The following is an 18360-nucleotide window of genomic DNA, read 5'->3' on the forward strand; positions in this document are numbered from 1 at the left end:
CTTTACTATGCTTTAACCACTTTGGGACTGTGATAAGATGCTTAAATGGTAATTACTGCACGTCTGACACAATCCTATGTGTATTTAATAAGAAGTGAGTTTTGCTGTATTCTATGGAACTTACTCCCTATGTGTAATTAGGATTGCTGCCCAAGTAACCTTAAGAAGCTGAATGTTGGAAGATTCAGGACAGACAAAAGGAAGTACTTCTTTACTCAGCGCATAGTTAAACTATGGAATTTGCTCCCACAAGATGCAGTAATGGCCACCAGCTTGGACAGCTTTAAAAGAAGATTAGACAAATTCATGGAGGACAGGGCTATCAATGGCTACTAGCCGTGATGGCTGTGCTGTGCCACCCTAGTCAGAGGCAGCATGCTTCTGAAAACCAGTTGCCGGAAGCCTCAGGAGGGGAGAGTGTTCTTGCACTCGGGTCCTGCTTGCAGGCTTCCCCCAGGCACCTGGTTGGCCACTGTGAGAACAGGATGCTGGACTGGATGGGCCACTGGCCTGATCCAGCAGACTCTTCTTATGTTCTTAAGTATGCATCCAAGGAGGTGACACATGAAAGGACAAATGTTGACATATTGTCCGTACACTTGATAACTGACTGAAGAGGCATAGGCTGCTCCTGTGGGTGGTTAATAGAGCAACACACCTGAGTATTGGGACATATCCCCCACTTCTTTGTGGGCAATTGTCTGAGGGGCCACGTTCTCACGAGGCAAGAGGGCCGCTGACAACAGTCACCCCCCCCTCTGGAATAGCCTGCGGCGTTTCCCCCTCTATCAGTATTTGACCAGGGATGAAGGGGAGCTGAGTGTAGGCGCTTATGAATATGGACCATCCCGTACTGCAGGGTGAGTGAATTTATTTTCTGGCTGGGCCCCAATGCCCACTTGTTGTTAAGCAGGCGACTTTAAAAGGCAGAATGCCCCTATGTGCGACTAACAAATCAACCTGGAAATGACACATTAAGTACGGTTCACGAGGGGCTAAATGAAAGGCATCCTGACAGACGGGTGACACACATTCTCCACTTTACGCGAGTGAGTGAACAATTTAAGCGGCACGTCATCTTTCTCGTGCCCACCTCTTTGCGCGAGTAATCCACTTCTCCTGCGTTTGTGCGTACACGCACACGTCTGAAGACGGCAACGCTCAACGCGAGGAAGAGGCGAGCGACTAAACTGAGGCGGGGTCACATGCTGGCCTTGTGGGTGGCCAGGCGCCGCCCAGCGACGGCGACGGCACCCTCATCTCCTTCCACGGAGTCTTGAGGAAACAACGTTCTCCTAGCCGAGGGAGCCATTCCTTGTCTGCGACTGAGGGGGTTGAGTGTTGGTCGGTGGGTGCACGTTCTTCTTCCCTCGCCCCAGCGGAGCCCAAGGCCGGGCTGCCCGGATTGGCCGGGGAGGGCCGCGAGCTCCGCCTGCTGTAGCCGTGCTTGCTGACTGGGAGGGGAGCAGAGCGGAGCGAGGCTGCGCTCCCTAGTCTGGAGCGGGAGCCTGGCAGCGGCAGGAGGAGCGGCGGCGGCTGAGGAGGACCCGGAGCCTGCTGGTCTGAGGAGTCAGCCCTGTAAGCCCTCCGCTCCTTGTGCGCAAGGCAAGGGGGAGCCTCCCCGCCTCAACCGATCCATGACCATGGGCGACAAGAAGAGCCCGACCAGGTAAGAGGGCTGACGGAAGGCAAGAAAGAAGGGAAGTAGTGGCGCTTCGTGGAGTAGTCGAGAAAGAGTGGGAGCTCTTCCTAAGATGGAGGGAGTGTGGAAAGGGGGGGGGCAGAAAGGAGTGTGCGTGGGTGCCAGCCGGAGCACCCAACCCGCTTTATGCTCAAGGGAGGCGCTGTGTGTGGGGACTAGGCCCCGGGTGGTGGTAGGGGTTGTAGTGGTGGTGGAGGAGTGGGCTTTTAAGATGGAGGAAGTGGGTAAGGAGGAGAGCTTGTTTGTCTGCCTGCCTGCCTGCCTGCCTCCTCCCCAGCTAGGTACAGAAAACTCCTTGTTTTCAATTGTGTTGAGGAGAAAACTGTAGGGTGGAGGGGCAGGAAAGCTAGAGCTCCTTGTGTGGCTAACTGTTAGTGAAGGGGGGGGCTCTATTTTGTGCCCAGGGTGGCTCTTAAGATGGAGGGAGTGTGTAGGAGCAAGAGGAGGAGGGCGAAGTATTTGTGTTTCTCGCTCTCTCTGTCGGTGCCAGGGCTAATCTGGTGTTAGAGCAGCTATGGCGGCCTCTCTCTCTCTCACACACACACAAACACACACAGCTCCTCGTCTCCTCACACTGACTTCTTTCAGACAAAGGGAGATTTAACAAGGTAAAGGAGACAGACAGACAGACGGAGGGGGCGCATGGAGGGACACGCCTCCAAGCCTTTAAAGTACAATCAAGCACACACACCCCAAAAGAGGGAGGGTAACCAGCTCAAATACCTTCCACCATCTCCTTTCCCCTGCCCTTCTAGATTCAGTGGGTAGTCGTCGTGTGAAAATTGATTGTCTTGAGACTCTCTTACTGGGAGGTATGGAGATGGGGAAGGTTGGGGATAAATATGTGCGTGGTGAGAGGATAAAACAAAGTGGTATTTTAGCTTTATAGATATTTTGTGTCCTTTCATCGCTGCTCCGTCCAAAATGTGATTACTTTTTAGGCAAGGAGCAGAAAAACAGGCAAGCAAGCAAAGCAGAGTATTATATGAAACAGCTTTGCTTTATGATCTTGTTTGTAACATGTTTTATTTTTCCTTTCCTTTCCTCCCCCTCCTTCTCCCTCTTCTTCCTACACCTACTTCTCAAGGCCAAAAAGGCAAGCAAAACCTGCAGCTGATGAAGGTTTTTGGGATTGTAGTGTCTGCACCTTTAGGAACAGTGCTGAAGCCTTTAAATGCAGCATATGTGATGTCAGGAAAGGCACCTCTACAAGGTACATTGACACATTAAAATGTGAACAATTGTCTCCTGTTTTCTGCTTCCTTAATTGTACTGCTGCTGACTTGTTGATATACCATGGTGGTGGGAACAAAAAATAACTACCTTTGAAATACTGTTTAAACCCCTATTTTGTGTTACAACTGTTTAAGTACACATTAAAAACAAATGTTTGTAGACATATAATAATTACTTGATGATATTTGCATATTTGTATGCCATGCTTGTAGATAAAAAAAAGGTTGATGGGCCTTTCTCAGATCATTCAGATTTGATTGGAAGCTGGGTATTTTTCTGTGCCATTTTGGTAGTGGTGTTTGTTTTTTAAAAAAGTCTGGGGAGTGCCTTTTTGTTTTCTGAAGGTTGATAGAGTAAGGAGCCACAAAACAGGAATTGCTTTGAAGTGCTGCTTTTTTGTTCTAATAATGGCTTGTGTCATGTAAGGAGGGAGCTCTGTGGAAAACCAGTGTCCTGCAGAATAGCATTGTTGTAAAGACTTTCAAGCTATATGCAGGAGTGCTGCCATCTGACATCTGACACATGCATTTATGTTACAGAAAGACATGTAGAAACAATGCAGATTTTTGAGAACTTGATGTCTTTTCTTCTTCTGATTAACTTGTACCTGTTAGTGATGGAAATTCTTTCAAAATGTTGAAAATGTTAAGTATGGGCTAAGTAATTCTTTCAAAGTTATTAGGTTGACAAGCTGTCTTAACTGTGAATAGGGTGTTCTATTTTTCATGTTCTCCACGATATTTTCGGAAAGCTATAAACTTTATCATATGTTGCATGCTTTTTCTTTTTAAAAAAGATCACAGTATTTCACCATGAATAGAGTTCTAATGTGAAACCTGCAGAATGGAAAAAGCAAGTTGTTTTGGTGATTGGGAGCAGTCTTTAGTATGTTGAGCTAGGCAGAGCAATACTAACTGAAAATGTATACTTTCAACAGGAGAATTCTTCTGGTTCACTTAGACTTCTTGTGACATGAGTGCATTTGTTAAGTGTCATATGATGGCACTTCTGTACATAACTTGCATGTCTTTTTGACTGTTTCTACACTTCATGCTGTTTTGGAGGACACTGATTTTAACTGTAAGTCTAATATATATTGTAGTATAAAACATGCTTTGTGAAAACTTCAGATGTTCCTATAGGCTTTAGTACTGTCAGTGAATCCAGCTGTGGCTTTTGCATAAAAACCTGTTTTTCTTTGGGACTGTATTGTTGTAGATCCACTTGCAGGTTTAGCGTTTTGTAGATGGTGTTTAATAAGGATGGAAAACAGGCAGATTGTGGGATAGAACTACTTCCTGCATCAATTTTATGTGGCTCTGCCAAATTTAATTTAAGGTACAGTAAAAAAATTCCTCCACCCCGATTTCACTTTTAAAGAACAGAACAGTGTTTTCAAGTTGCAAGAAACACATTCCAAACTTCAATATTGGATCTCTCTTTGGTTTTGTATATATAACATTTGTTGCTCTTATATGCCTTCAAATCGATTATGACTTATGGTGACTCTATGAATCTTTTTGGATATATTCATAGGGTTTTCATGGTAAAAGGTATTCAGAGATGGTTTACCATTGCCTTCCTCTAAGCCAGCCTTTCCCAACCAGTGTGCCTCCAGATGTTGTTGGACCACAACTCCCATCAGCCTCAGCCAGCATTGCCAATGGACAGGAACGATGGGAATTGTTGTCCAACAACATCTGGAGGCACACTGGTTGGGAAAGGCTGCTCTAAGCCTACGGCACCTGGTATTCCAAGGCGGTCTCCCATCCAAGTACTAACCAGGCCTGACCCTGCTTAGCTTCCGAGATCAGATGAGATTGGGCCAGGGTAGTATTTATTTTCTATATAATGCTTCAGTGGTGAAACTGGGAAGGCCTTACCGTCAAGAATGGGCAAACTTTATTGGGGAGCTTGAGTGCTCATGAGTGACTTGAGTTTGAGAGACAATATATACTTCACACTCCCATACTACAGTCTGGGGACCAGTCCCCACAAGGGATACAGAAGTTGGGCAATTTGCTGGGTATGCTTACTTGTTCAAAAGCATATTTTTGTCTCTGAGGAAGGACAACCTATGCTGTAACATGAGAATTTGGGGGTGGGGTCAAGTGATACTATATTGATATGGAAACATCATCCCATTTAATTACATATTAAATTAATAAATTGAATTAATAATGGAAAACTTTTAATTAAGGCATAGTTATTAAGTGATTATTAGAACTAGAAAAATGTGTGCTTTCTTCCTCATTTTGAATTTCCTGCAATGTAGAGTTAATGTATTATTATTGTTATTATTATTGTCTTTATTTATACCCCGCCATTTTTCCAAAACTGGAACTCATGGCGGCTTCCAGATAAAAAATACATATAATTAAAAACATACAAAATCTACATTAAAATAAGATTAAACTATTTCCAATATTAAAACCATACACACATATAGCTAAAAGAGTTCAAACTAGTTTAAAAATAATATAATAGACATTAGCAATGCAGCACCCTTCACATCCCATCCTTAGCCTTCAATTTCAAAGGCTTGTTGGAATTTAAAGGTCTTTGCTTGTTGGCGGAAGGACTGCAAGGAGGGGATCATTCTTACCTCCCTAGGAAGGGAATTCCAAAGCCTAGGGGCAGGCACCGAGAAGGCCCTCTCACGTGTCCCCACTAGTCGTACTTGAGAAGATGTGGGTATTGAGAGAAGGGCCTCTCCTGAGGATCTCAGGGCCCGGGCAGGCTCATACAGGGAGATACGGTCTGATAAATAGCCTGGATCTAAGCCGTATAGGGCTTTATAGGTCATCACCAGCACTTTGAATTGTGTCGGAAACAGACTGGCAACCAGTGGAGCTTTTTTAACAGGGGGGTAGTATGGTCCCTGTAACCAGCCCCAGTTAGCATTCTGGCTGCAGCACGTTGTACCAACTGAAGTTTCCGAACAGTCTTCAGAGGCAGCCCCACGTAGAGTGCGTTACAGTAATCTAAACGGGATGTAACTAAGGCATGTGTCACCGTGGCCAGATCAGATTATTGTAAACATCTTGTTAGGTTTCTTTTCCTGGTTTCACCAAAGTCAATATTACCACATGCACTTAAGACACTTGGGGCTCCTCCATATGTTGTTGGACTCCCAACTCCCATCAGTACCAGCCAGCATTGCCAGTGGTTAAGGATGATGGATGCTGTAATTCAACAACATATGGAGGGCCACACATTCCCCATACCTGATTTGCTTAAAAAGCATACCTTATGCTTTTTAAATAAGTGTTATCAATGATATTTATGACATCTCATAATAAAGGTAAAATTAACAGTATTTTTATAAACAAAGTGAATATTGTTTATAAGTCTGTGAATAACTCAAATGATAGTAACTGAACAATGAATTCTGCCTTGAGTTTTTGGTTATGGCTTGGGCTTGAGAGTTACTGTATGTGATGTGGTGTTGTCAGGGAACTTTGACACGTAATATACAAAAATGCTATGGTTTATGTCTGGCTGTTACTCAGAATATTTGCATCTGATGATACAATCTGTTTGCTTATTTGTATGATAGAAGACCTTCCGTGGTGCAGAGTGGTAAGCAGTGGTAACGCAGCCGAAGCTCTGCTCACGGCAGGAGTTCAGTTCCAATGAAGGAGGAAGTTGAATCTCCAGTAAAAGGGGTCGAGGTCCACTCAGCCTTCCATCCATCCGTGGTCAGTAAAATGAGTACCCAGCATATGCTGGGGGGTAAAGAAAGGCCGGGGAAGGAACTGGCATTCCCACCCCATATATACAGTCTGCCTAGTAAACGTTGCAAGATGTCACCCTAAGAGTCAGAAAAGACTTGTACTACAAGTGCGGGGACACCTTTACCTTTCCTTTATGATAGAATATCTCAGTTGCTAGTATATACTAGGATTGTTTAAGAACCTGTAAATCTGTCCTCCAAAATATCAGTAACAAGCTACCAGTTTATGAGTGATACTGCTAACATTAGAGACAGAAGCTGGAATGTCCAACAGTGGAAATGATTTATTGTTTATATAAATACTCAGACAAGGAACGTAACCTCTCTGTATAATAAGACTTATACTGGAAAAAATATTACCACTTTCTATTCCCCCACTTCCCTGCTCAGTCCAGGGCATCTCAGTATTATTCTAAGGGTGTGTCCTGGGTGACATTTGTTAGTTTCTGATCAGAGGCTCAGAATATAGCTTTGTGTACTAGCCAGTGGATTTTGGCTTGAGTTATGAGGGCTACTGTGGATTGTGAGCTAATTCACTTTTAAGGTTTGCTGTGGTTTGGGGAATGAGGTAGGTATCCATGACTGAAAGTAAAAGCCTCACTTGGTTTTCTCAGTCAAGAAATGCTTCTGTTTTTGAATGTTTTACATAAAATAGTGAATGATGTGGCAGAGGAATATAATTCACATGAAACTGCACCTGGATATAGTTTACTCAATGTACTTGATGTACTTTCAATTTCAGAAGCATAGGTTGGCAGTAGTACATGTGAAAAGGATCTTGAGATTGTAGTCAATTACAACTTGAACATGAGTCAGCAGTGTGTGCAGCTGCAAAAAGAGGTTGATACAATTTTAGATTGCATTAATAGAAACATAGTTTTCAAATCATGATAAGAAATAGTTCCTTTATTTTATTTTATATATGTCACTTATGTCCCATAATATAAAAATTCTCTTGGTTATAATAACTGAGCATAAAAACATAAATACAAGATAAGCAATAAAATCAAAATCAGCTTTATTCTCTACTGGTCAGATCTCATCTGGAGTACTGTCCAGTTCACACTGTGCTTTAACAAGAATGTAGACAACTAGGAATGGGTCCAGAGGAAGTCAACAAAGATGATCAGTGGGATGAAAAACAATTCCTTTGAGGAAAAGTTGAAAGAACTGGGTATGTTTAACCTCCGGAAGAGAAGACTGGAGGGGGACTTGGTAGCACTCTTCAAATCCCCATTGGGCTGTGCCATAGAACTGTGCAAAAACTTGTTCTCTGCTGTCTCAGAGGACAAGACTAGATCTGATGGACTTAGGTTGCAGGAAGGTAGATTTTGGTTGAAAATTAGGAGAAACTTTATTATTGTAAGAGTACTTCAGCAATGGAAACCATTACTTTGGGGTAGTAGGCTCTGAATAGTTTAGTCAAGGAGCAAGTTCTTAAAGCTAAAACAAGCATTGTTAAATATGTGACTTGCATATCTTCAGCCACTCAGTTTTAACAATAGTTTGCATTGTTCAAAGAGATGTAGGTTTTCTGTGGGGTCTGTTTTGATTTTTCAGATGATGATTTATGTGTAGCTCTGCAATCCTGAAAAGTTAAGCTGCAGTCCTATACCACTTAGCTAAAAATAAGCTCCACTGAACTGAATAGCATTTATTTCTGAGTAACCATGTACAGAACTGTTGTTTGTGACTAAAACTTCTGCTTCTATCTGTTCAGCATCCAATTTTTAAAAAAACCTTTTGCTGGCCATGTTTTTATTGTTAACAAAAGCTGCAAATTGTTTTCCATTATTAGTTTTAATAGTGCCTGCTTGCTTTGTGTACAGCATGCATGTTCCTGCTGTCATATTTTTTCCTTGCATTTAATCTCCCTTTTGAGCTATCTTGTTTGTAAATCCAGCCCAGTAGTTCTCTTTTGACACCATCAGTGTGAAATTGAATAGAATTCTTGTGTTCATAATTAGTTAAGTACAGTATGCCAAGAAAAGTGACACTTTGCAGTTGTTTTTAACTCTAAAGGCCACACCAGATGTAACATCAGTGATGATGGACTTCCTTCAAGTCAATTCTGACTTATGGCGGCCCTTTGAATAGGGTAAGCGGTATTCAGAGGGGGGTTACCATTGCTTTCCTCTGAGGCTGAGAGGCAGTGACTGGCCCAAGGTCACCCAGTGAGCTTCATGGCTGTGTGGGGATTTGAACCCTGGCCTCCCAGGTCGTAGTCCAACACCTTAACCACTACACCACACTGGCTCTTTAACATCAGTAGACTTGCTTATTTAAATCTGGATCTGCCTAAGTCATAAAAAAGCAAGAAGCAAGAGCCCCAATTCTTAAAAATACCATGTGTGTGAGAGGGGTGTGCTTGTTTAGTCCTATCTGCAGCTTATCTTCCCACAATCTTATCTCCCCTAGCACTTTTCTTTTCCAACACCAGAAGTGAACTCCAATCAAATTATAAATGTAGGTGAGAAAAACGTGCTTGGGTGTGGATAAGCGAGTAGTGTACTTGTGTGCGTGCCACTTGTGTTCTAAAAATCAGATTTCCCTCCCCCTTGCTTTGCCTGTGTTTGGGCAGACAGTTTAACTAAAGCAGGGGTTAGGAACCTCCAGACCATGGGCCAGATGTTGCCTTCTAGGTCTCTATGACTCCCCAGCCATTTATTTATTTATTAAATTTATTTTCCACTCTTCCTCCTAGAAGGAGCCCAGGGTGGCTGTGTCCCTCACCATTCTGCATCCTCCTCGAGTGCTTTTACTTGGCTTGCAAAAGTGGGCAGAGCCACAGATGTGAATCTTGCCTTTTACAATACAGCCATGTAAATAGTTTCTATGTATTCCCCTCCATTTTTCCATCTTCCCTCCAGGCAAGCAAAGAGGTATTATCACAGTTCAAGGATACATTTCAGCCTGTAAGAAATGGGATCTGTTTTCCTTCATCTGTACCACCTTCTGCTCCCTGAAATGAACTGGAATAATCAGGCATTAATTTATAGTGCGTGATTTATGACTTGTATTGAAGCAGATGCAATATAGTAAGGGATATGTCCTGATAAATGTCTGTAATATGGCCAACTTGTTTGATAAGTGTTCTAAATGTAACAGATGATATAACTTTAATCCTGTCCTTTTATGTAGTGCCATCAATATACATAGCACTTTACAGAATAATATTTGGGGGGGAAAAGATGTTGCTCCCCACAAGAATTTGCAATTTAAATATCAGCAGTTGGATTAGAGCTAACAAAGAGAGTGGATGAAGAGGCAGAGTTCTGCACACAAAGTTTTATAACTGACTGGCAGCACAACTGTCCAGCACTGTATTGAAAGTACAAAGCTCAGCCTATCCACACGTTCTTGATGTTATAGCTGCTTTTAGTGGGTGGGTTGTTCCACAGTTGTCATATTTATGTGTGTTTTTTATCTTTTTATTTTGTTTTTGTTTTTATACTGGTTTTAACTTTTTAATTGATTGTATGTCACTTTGGGTTCATTTTTGTGAAGAAAAGCGACTGACAAATTTAATGTGCTCGCCATATCTTTCATTTTCATTTCTAAATATACTTAAGACTTTTTGACTATTGTATGTACACACAAGATAGTTGTGTGTACAGCTATCTTGGAAACAAAAATTCAAGAGGGGATGATCACTTGCATGGAAAGGCAGTGAATTAGAATTGAAAACTCCTGTGGATTTTTTCAGTACCCTTAATAATCAGATTGTATTCTTCCATTTACAAGAATGCACTCTTATATTTACAGCCATTCCTTGCAAACCTTGTGTGGCTTTTTTATTTATACTAAAATTTAAGAGCATTCCTCTGTGAAAGAACTATTTTTCAGAATTGGCCCTGCAATTTGATTTGGGCAAAAGGAAGTTTTCTCCCTGCTTTCTCTTCTGGAATCCTATGTCTCCGTTTTGGATCTTGAGGAATGTTTCTAACACATTTCCCTAATCAAGTTTCTAAGATGGGGCAGTATCATAAGAGGGAAGGGGAACCACCTAAAATAACACCTTAGCATCCAAATGGGCTGTATTGTCATGCACAGAAGGTTTACAAAATGTGTATTCAGAGCTGCACAGCCCTCTTGGAAGTTACAAAGTGCTTTTGTGTTTGATATTTTGTCCCTTCAGGTAGCATTGGAAACAATCCCACAATGATTCCAAGAGATGCCTTCTTATTTATTTTTATTATTTATTAATTATATTTCTATACCGTCCCATAGCCGAAGCTCTCTGGGCAGTTCACAACATATAACATCCAATATACAATTTAAAAACATATGGTTCCTCCCCCCCACCCCACACACACACTTTCTTTTTCCATGTCTGTGCTGTGCCTGGTCTAAAAGCTATAGTAGATGAAATGAAGAATTTCAAAGCTGGAAAGGTAGCTAGGAATGGTATTTTATTTTTACTGGCATCAACTCTGGGCAGTTCATCCTTTTCCCTGGAGCTTGCTAATAGGCCCTAAATGAAAACAAACTTTTGTGTGTATCTTCATTCACTGTCTCTGACAATTTTGTTGTTCAATAGACTAGTCAGAAAAACTGTAACATTCACCTGTGGAAAACTTACATCTAAACACTCTTTCATTTGAATCGTTTAAGAGAAATAGAAGCCAACCATGTGACTTGAAAGAGAATAGTTTTATGCTATGCAGTTTGGTTAAAAAACTGGTAGATCACTGCATGTGGAGATCCTCTGTGATGTGCATTTGTTTTAGATTTAGTCACTGTGTGTCTCTTTCAAAGTGTAATGCTTAAAAACAGTGAAACCCAGTGACCTACTTTATGAGTTTTCAAACGGTTCTGTAGGTCAGTGGGTCTCTTTGCAGAATGTAGGTCATTTGGAAAGTTGTACATTTCTTCCATAACAAGTAGCCTTTGACCTACAGTGGAATTTACACAGGTTATGTATGCAGCTTCAGGGTTTTTTCCCTCTCAGTAGATACAGTTCTATCCACCTGATCCTGGTGTTCTACTCTGCTATGTAACAAATAATTTGGATATAATATAATTAATTTTTAAAAGTTGGCATATTCTAGAGAAACAAAGAGAACCTTTGTGTGTTGGTGTTTTGCTGAATAATAAACAGAAAAATAAACATATCATCCACTACTCTTTCTATGGGTTTAAGGAATTTGAAATATGATCTTGTTTCTTATGACTATTTGGTGTCTTCATCCATTGTGGATCTGGAATTATACTAATTCAGTCAGTTGAAGAAGCCTAGGACATGAATAATAATGCTCAGTTTTAAAAGAAAAGCTTTTGTTGAACTCTGCAGTAGTTCCTGTTTGTCTGGAGTACCTATTTTCAGTGAAATTTGTATCCTGTGTTCCTGTACTAAGCATTTTCATAAGTTGTTGTACAATATCTGATCATACTTGGCCTTAACTGTCATTTAGCCTTAATTTTGCATACCACTGCCATAGGTTTCGTGTAAGAGATATCATTGCTTGAATTGGGAAACTTGCCCTTGGCAGGATATTGTGGGTTCTGTAGCTCCATTCTAGTTTAGGCTTGAACTTGCAAGAGGATCTGATGTGGTGACTTTCTAATTTGCATAGCTCTGACTCCAAAGAAAGCAACTGGTTTTTGCTATTTAATCTTGCTGGATATAAACCTCAGAAATTTGGAGACTCTCTTCTAAGCAATGCGGTAACTTGGCTACTACTTAAGTATTGCTGATTCCATGCTTGAAAGCAATTTGCCTTGTAGCTGTTTCTTACTGCCACTGCTTTTTGCCTTTTTGTGCCCATCTCAGTCCATCTTGCTCATCTGTGTCTGCCTCTAGTTCCTTGGTTCTTCCTAATTTTGGACAGATTCTTTGACCTGTGCTTTCCCTTTTGATGCTTGCTCTACATGCAATCTATATGGGTTTATAGCAACTGATTTTGGTTCACCCTAATCCTTTGTTACTGGAATTGGCTTTTTGGCTTCGGACTCCAATCTGCATGGATTGCATCTTGCTCCTGTATTCAGGTTCTCAGATTTTTGTTGAGAAACATGTAATAAGCTTTAGTGGATTTAGTGTCATGGATTTCCTTTTAAAATCTTTTTCTTAGAGTTCCATGTTTCTCTGTGCCTGAGGCTGATAAAATGTCTAAAAATCCTAGATGCCACATTCTTGGCAACGTTGTCAACAAGATGCTTCAGATTTTTACAAGCTAGATGTAGCATCTTCCTTTTCATTGTACAGAGGGGCAAGTGCTGTTGAATCATTAGACTGTTGTTACCTTTTAAAGATATATCTGCATCTCCCCCTCCCATATGCTTTTAACATTTACTGTAGAGTTGCTTGTAAAAAGCATAGTTGCTGAATGAGTTTAATTAAACATCTTCCATGAATATTAAGAAGGGTAAAGATTAGGGAAAAAATGAATAGTTTTTTGGGGGGAAGGCTGGGTGGGATTAAAAATATCAAAATATGAAAAGTAGTTATTATATGACCTGTTCTACTATTTCTGTGCATTTTGGGTAGGACATGATGGAGATGGTAGTTGAATAGAATTCCTAGATTCAAATTACTTTTAGAAGGTTTCTGCATGTTTTAAAACCACGCCTACCATATGCTAGCTGTTGAATACACAGGTAATTTAAAACTGCTTCTCCAAACACCTGAAAGAGAATTCTCACCAACTCTGGTTGAACGTAGAGTTAAGACATGGGCACAAAGAAGAAACTATTCCTATTGTTAGTTGCTGGTAAAAAGAATAAAGGATGTGCTGCACAGTTGTGTAAGTACCTCTTAGTTCAATGGGACTTGGGTAATTTCTAGATCGGCATGAGAACCTCTGGCCTGCAGGGCAAACTTTGTTCACTAGCTAGGGGTTCAGAGTTGGCCTCCAAGGCAGTTTTCCCTAAACCACACCCACCTGTCTCATACATGACATCATAGGTGACACCAGGTGTAGCGTAGATAGAAATGCACCTGCAAATGCACATTTGGGAGCCTTAAAGTGTGTTCCTGAGTGTGCATTGGCAAGAGACAGCACTCTTTGGTTCTACCACCCTTCATGGAACAGGCTTTGGCTCAGCTTCCCATTAGCAAAAACGTCAGATGCTTTAAAGCACTGCACAGGTCTCTTTGGAAGCCCTGAATTGTGCTTTGAAGTCCTGACTTTGGGACTTCAGAGTGTGCAGTCATCTAATGTTATTTTGAAGTCAAGTAATTGAGAGGTGGGCAGCGCCATCTCCCTGTAAAATTTGGCTCACAAGGCTAGGATCTGATAGGGATCTGACCTGCAGAGCCAAGAAGTTTCCACACCCCTAGATGAGGTGTATATTGAGAAGGTTGCTTCCAGATGAAGTGTATATTGAGTAATTGTCCTAATTTGTTTTCACAAAATTTGCACAGAGGTGATATGATGTGGCAATCATGAGGTTATCATAAATTTTCCACACAGTTCTCTGTCATTTTTTCAACTGAAAAATGTCCAGGGGGTGGCTGGGAATTGGAATTTTTGGAATCATATTTGTTGCTATTTAGCCACTGCTATTTATCACAATGTCCTTGTTTTCTTTGTGATGGGTTATGAAGGTGCACTCTTATTGCACAAGGGCATTTACTGGCATCTACCTGACTGTCAGAGAGATCAGCGCAGAAGTGCAGTAGTCTGGAAGTGCTCATACTCTTCAGATAAATACGCATAGGATTTTCGGCTTAGTCAACAATTGAATCATGTAAAAAGGAGCATTGCCTTTTAGAAATGCCAAGGGACCAACTTATTTTCTCAATTATTTCCAAACTGCCATTAAGTGATTATTTACACTATATCGTTCCTCCATGCTCAGTGTCACCTATATTAAGCATGATTAATCGCACTGGAGTAAATCCCATTGAACTCAATAAGTATGCAAATGATCAAACCTGCCCTCCTCTTTCCATCACCTCCGTTTTACCCCTTTCCTCCCCCTTCTTTTGCCTCTCCCTTCCCCTCCCCTCCCCCCTTTCTCCTTCCCCATGGTCAGTTTTACCTATCCTAACCATGATTGCATACGAGTAAGTCCCAGTGAACTCAGTAAGCATGTAAATGCTCAGACCTGCATGTTCCCTCCTTCCCCTCCCCTCCCCTCTCCCTTCTCCCTTCCCCTCCCTTCTCCTTTTTTCCTCCTCCCCTGCCCACTCCAGCCCTCCGTCCTTCCCCCCTGGTCACTTTTACCTATCCTAAGCATGATTACACAGGAATAAATCCCACTGAACTCAATAAACATGCAAATGATCAAACCTGCCCTCCCCCTCCTGCCTGCTCCCATCCCCCTCATCTCCTCCCTTTCCCCTGTGGTCAGTTTCACTTATCCGAAACATGATTGCAGGGGAATAAATCCCACTGAACTCAATAAGCATGCAAATGACCAATCCATTCCCAGCAAACTTGCGCAGGATCCCATTTCTTACCTCCCGGATTAAAAACCAGAGAAATTCACTAATAGGCAAAAATCCTTGTGGGTTAAGAACGTACCTATAACCAACAGATATTTCTATCAAACTTTAAAAAGCAGGAAATTGGGCTGTAGTGGATGCAGGAGGGGAGCACGAGACCTGACCTCCTCTCTGAGATATTGTACTGCCCTACAAATTTGTCAAAAATGCAAACACAATTTGGGCTCGTCTTTCACAGTCCTATCCATTTCCTGTGTAGCTTGGAAGAATTTGGTGACATGTGCCTCTGAGCATTTGATGAGTGGTGGCAACACCTGCAAACAGCCCAAATAATAGAAAGAAGACGTGCTGTGCTGATCTTGTTTTAGGAGGGAGGAAGCACAGTATTAATAGTTGATATAGTTCAGATGGTCACTTTAAATATGTTTGATTTACTTTGCAATTTTAGTGAAGTTTCCTACAGTAAATCATTTTCTTTTGCTTCTTTTTCTGTGAATATGTGAAACACAGCAACACTTTGCAGAATATACACTAAAAAACTCCATAAACAATTGTGGAATAATTGTAATTATTCTGCAGAATAGTCTCCAGTGGACATGAAGAGTGTCTCAGTTTGCACAAGATAAAACAGTGGGAGGTGAAATCTATTCTAACAAATTTCTAGGTGTGTTTTTAATTGACCATGCCCACCTTTCCTCAAATGAAGTGGATTAAGCATAGCAGGCTGAAAACATTCATCTTGGGCAGACCAGTTTGTTTCCCCCAGCAGCTAGATTCATTGCTTAAGTAGCAACGTATTGTAATCAGTTTGATTGTACATCAAACTGCAGTTTCAGATTCAATTATTAATGTACCCAAAATAGAAATAGAGCATAACCTCCAGTTTGAAACACAAAAGGCGGTCTTCACCATCATATGACATTGACCAATAAAAAGGCTTTGAAATTAATAAATATAAATTTGACACAGGTTACTAGGATGAACAATGAGGGAAATAAAAATTTCTAGATTAGATTCTCTGTAGAAACAATAGTAATGCAGGAAAGAAGCAAAAGTAAGAAGAACACCAACAAACATACAAAAATGTAATTCTCCATCTCTGGAGATGGCAGGTGTTTCCACCACTCTCCATAGGCCCATGTTACCAAATTCTTCCAAACTACACAGGAAGTGGATTGGACTGTGAAAGACCAGCCCAAATTGTTGTTGCATTTTGGCAACTTTGTAGGGCAGTCCAATATCTCAGAGAGGAGGTCAGGTCTCCTGCTTCCCTGGTGCATTCACTATAGTTGCCCAATTTCCCTCCTTTTAAAAGTTTGATAGTAATATGTGTTGGCTATAGGTATGTTCTTAAACCACAAGGTTTTTTGCCTATTAGTGATTTTTTCTAATAGGTTCTCTACATTTCTGCAGCAATTTTTGAACTGTTTTTTAAGTCGTCATGAAAGTTGTTGAGTATTGTAGTGCCAATTTCTTCTAATCAGTACATTTTTTGTATGCAGCTTTGACTACTGTACACATTTTTGCAAGCAAGTTGTCCTAATGTAATGTATTTTTGTATGTTATTTTCACTTATATGCATTTTTATACACATTTCCCTTTAATACAGTATATGCACTTCTATGAATATTGGTTGGTTGGAGAACCGTGTCCCAAAATTTGGTTAAGTGCAATTTTCAAAGGATGGTTATGTTTCGGTCCTCATATTACTTTGGAAAGTGTGAATTTGATAACTTTGGCTTTAAATTTGTGTTTTAATGTTTTTAAATCTTTTTTTAAAAAGCATAGATGTTTTTAAAGCTTTTCAGAATGTTTTTAAAGATGTTTTGTTTTAATATGTTTTAATGGTGGTTTTATTTTAATATAAAGTCTGTTTTTATGATGTGTTAAAGTGTTTTAGTGCCTTTGTTTGCTGCACTGGGCTCCTACTGGGAGAAAGGGCGGAATATAAATCTAATAATAATAATAAGATGTGAACTGAATCTAACTTCTCGCTCATCCCTAATGACTTCTGTGCCTGGCTACCAAAGACATGTTTCTGTTTCTTTGCGTATATTATTTGACCTGCTGGGTTGTAGTATTCTCAATTCTGAAAGTGCTTGCAGTACTGAGGACTTGCACTTTCTCAGATTTCAATAGAACATGCAATACATTGATGGACGATGGCCCTGTGATGGAGTCAATCAGCCAGCACAGTCATTTGTCCCTTGGGCATACTTGGATGGAGCACATCATTAGATGAAGGGGAGGCTTTCCTCTGTAATGTTAATATTGTGTACTAGCTCTCTTACCCCTGTGCTGCTATTACTGAGACCCTGCAACTCCATTGGGGACAGGGAAGGAAAACAAGTAAATAACTTTCTCTGGTGTCATGATTATTTTGAGTGTATTATTTAATTGTACTTCAAGAAACCTTATATAAGTTGTTATATTTCATACTCCTAAACAAAATGAAAGAGTGAAAAACATTAATAGTTATGACTAAACAATTAATGACGAATTAAATGCTAGTGTATTTATTGGAGATGCTGTGTGGTAGGTTGCTTTTACACATCTCGAGGTTTGTACAATGCATTTAAGTGATATTCTGAGCAATATTTTACTTGTCCATAACTTGCATGTTAATAAAATAAAACTAAGCCAAGAAAAAGAAATGTTGCCAGCATATCTGTGTGCATTAGATGTTGTCTTAAGAGGCGAGAGAGGCAAGCTATTTACCTGGAAGGACTTGTTATACATTCAGCAAGTTGGCAAGGTGCTAGCTGCAAGACTGGACTTGACTGTTTTTCAAGTAACTGCTACCGTTGAATCTTTAACACTCAATCTCTGTTGAGAACACTGAAATTTTAAAAATCAATTAATACATTTAAGAGCAAGACAGTAAATGTGCTGGTTATTTAGAATCAGTTGACAGCCCTAGAAGTAAATAGGCTAAATGTGATATAATACCATCTTCATTGTGTAAGATAATAGATTTTTCTTTCATGGCTAATTTGCTGAAATTATAGATTAAGGATTCAAATAGAATTAGTGTAGTGTCATAGAAATCTGATTTCCATTTTAAACAAGTATATCTGAGCTTTCAGTTTCAGTAGATATTTTTGTTAGGGTAGTTGAGACAGTGTACTTAATTTTTGTGTTTGACAGTTGATGGAAAAAGTCATGCACAGAATTACTTTGCTCCTCCGTTGGAGTGTGAGAGCCTCAGAGAGCTGCAGCTGAGTCAATATCCTTATAGCAATGGTGATGCATTCTGTAGCCATTCTTTTGAGATTGGTGTAGTGTTGCCAATTG

The 18360-nt window shown here is 40.6% G+C and overlaps 1 protein-coding gene across 1 annotated transcript in view; it reads left to right on the forward strand.

The window, feature by feature from the left end:
* Positions 1 to 1166: 1166 nt before the first annotated feature.
* RYBP (RING1 and YY1 binding protein) overlaps positions 1167 to 18360 on the forward strand; it is a 67867-nt gene continuing 50673 nt past the window's right edge. Inside the window, exons 1-2 of the mRNA XM_061618611.1 lie at positions 1167 to 1669; positions 2790 to 2915. Of these exons, the coding sequence (XP_061474595.1) occupies positions 1638 to 1669; positions 2790 to 2915 (158 nt within the window). The 5' untranslated portion in view covers positions 1167 to 1637. The remainder of the gene's footprint in view (positions 1670 to 2789; positions 2916 to 18360) is intronic.

Source organism: Rhineura floridana, chromosome 3, assembly GCF_030035675.1.
Source record: "Rhineura floridana isolate rRhiFlo1 chromosome 3, rRhiFlo1.hap2, whole genome shotgun sequence".
Classification (NCBI taxonomy): Eukaryota; Metazoa; Chordata; class Lepidosauria; order Squamata; family Rhineuridae; genus Rhineura; species Rhineura floridana.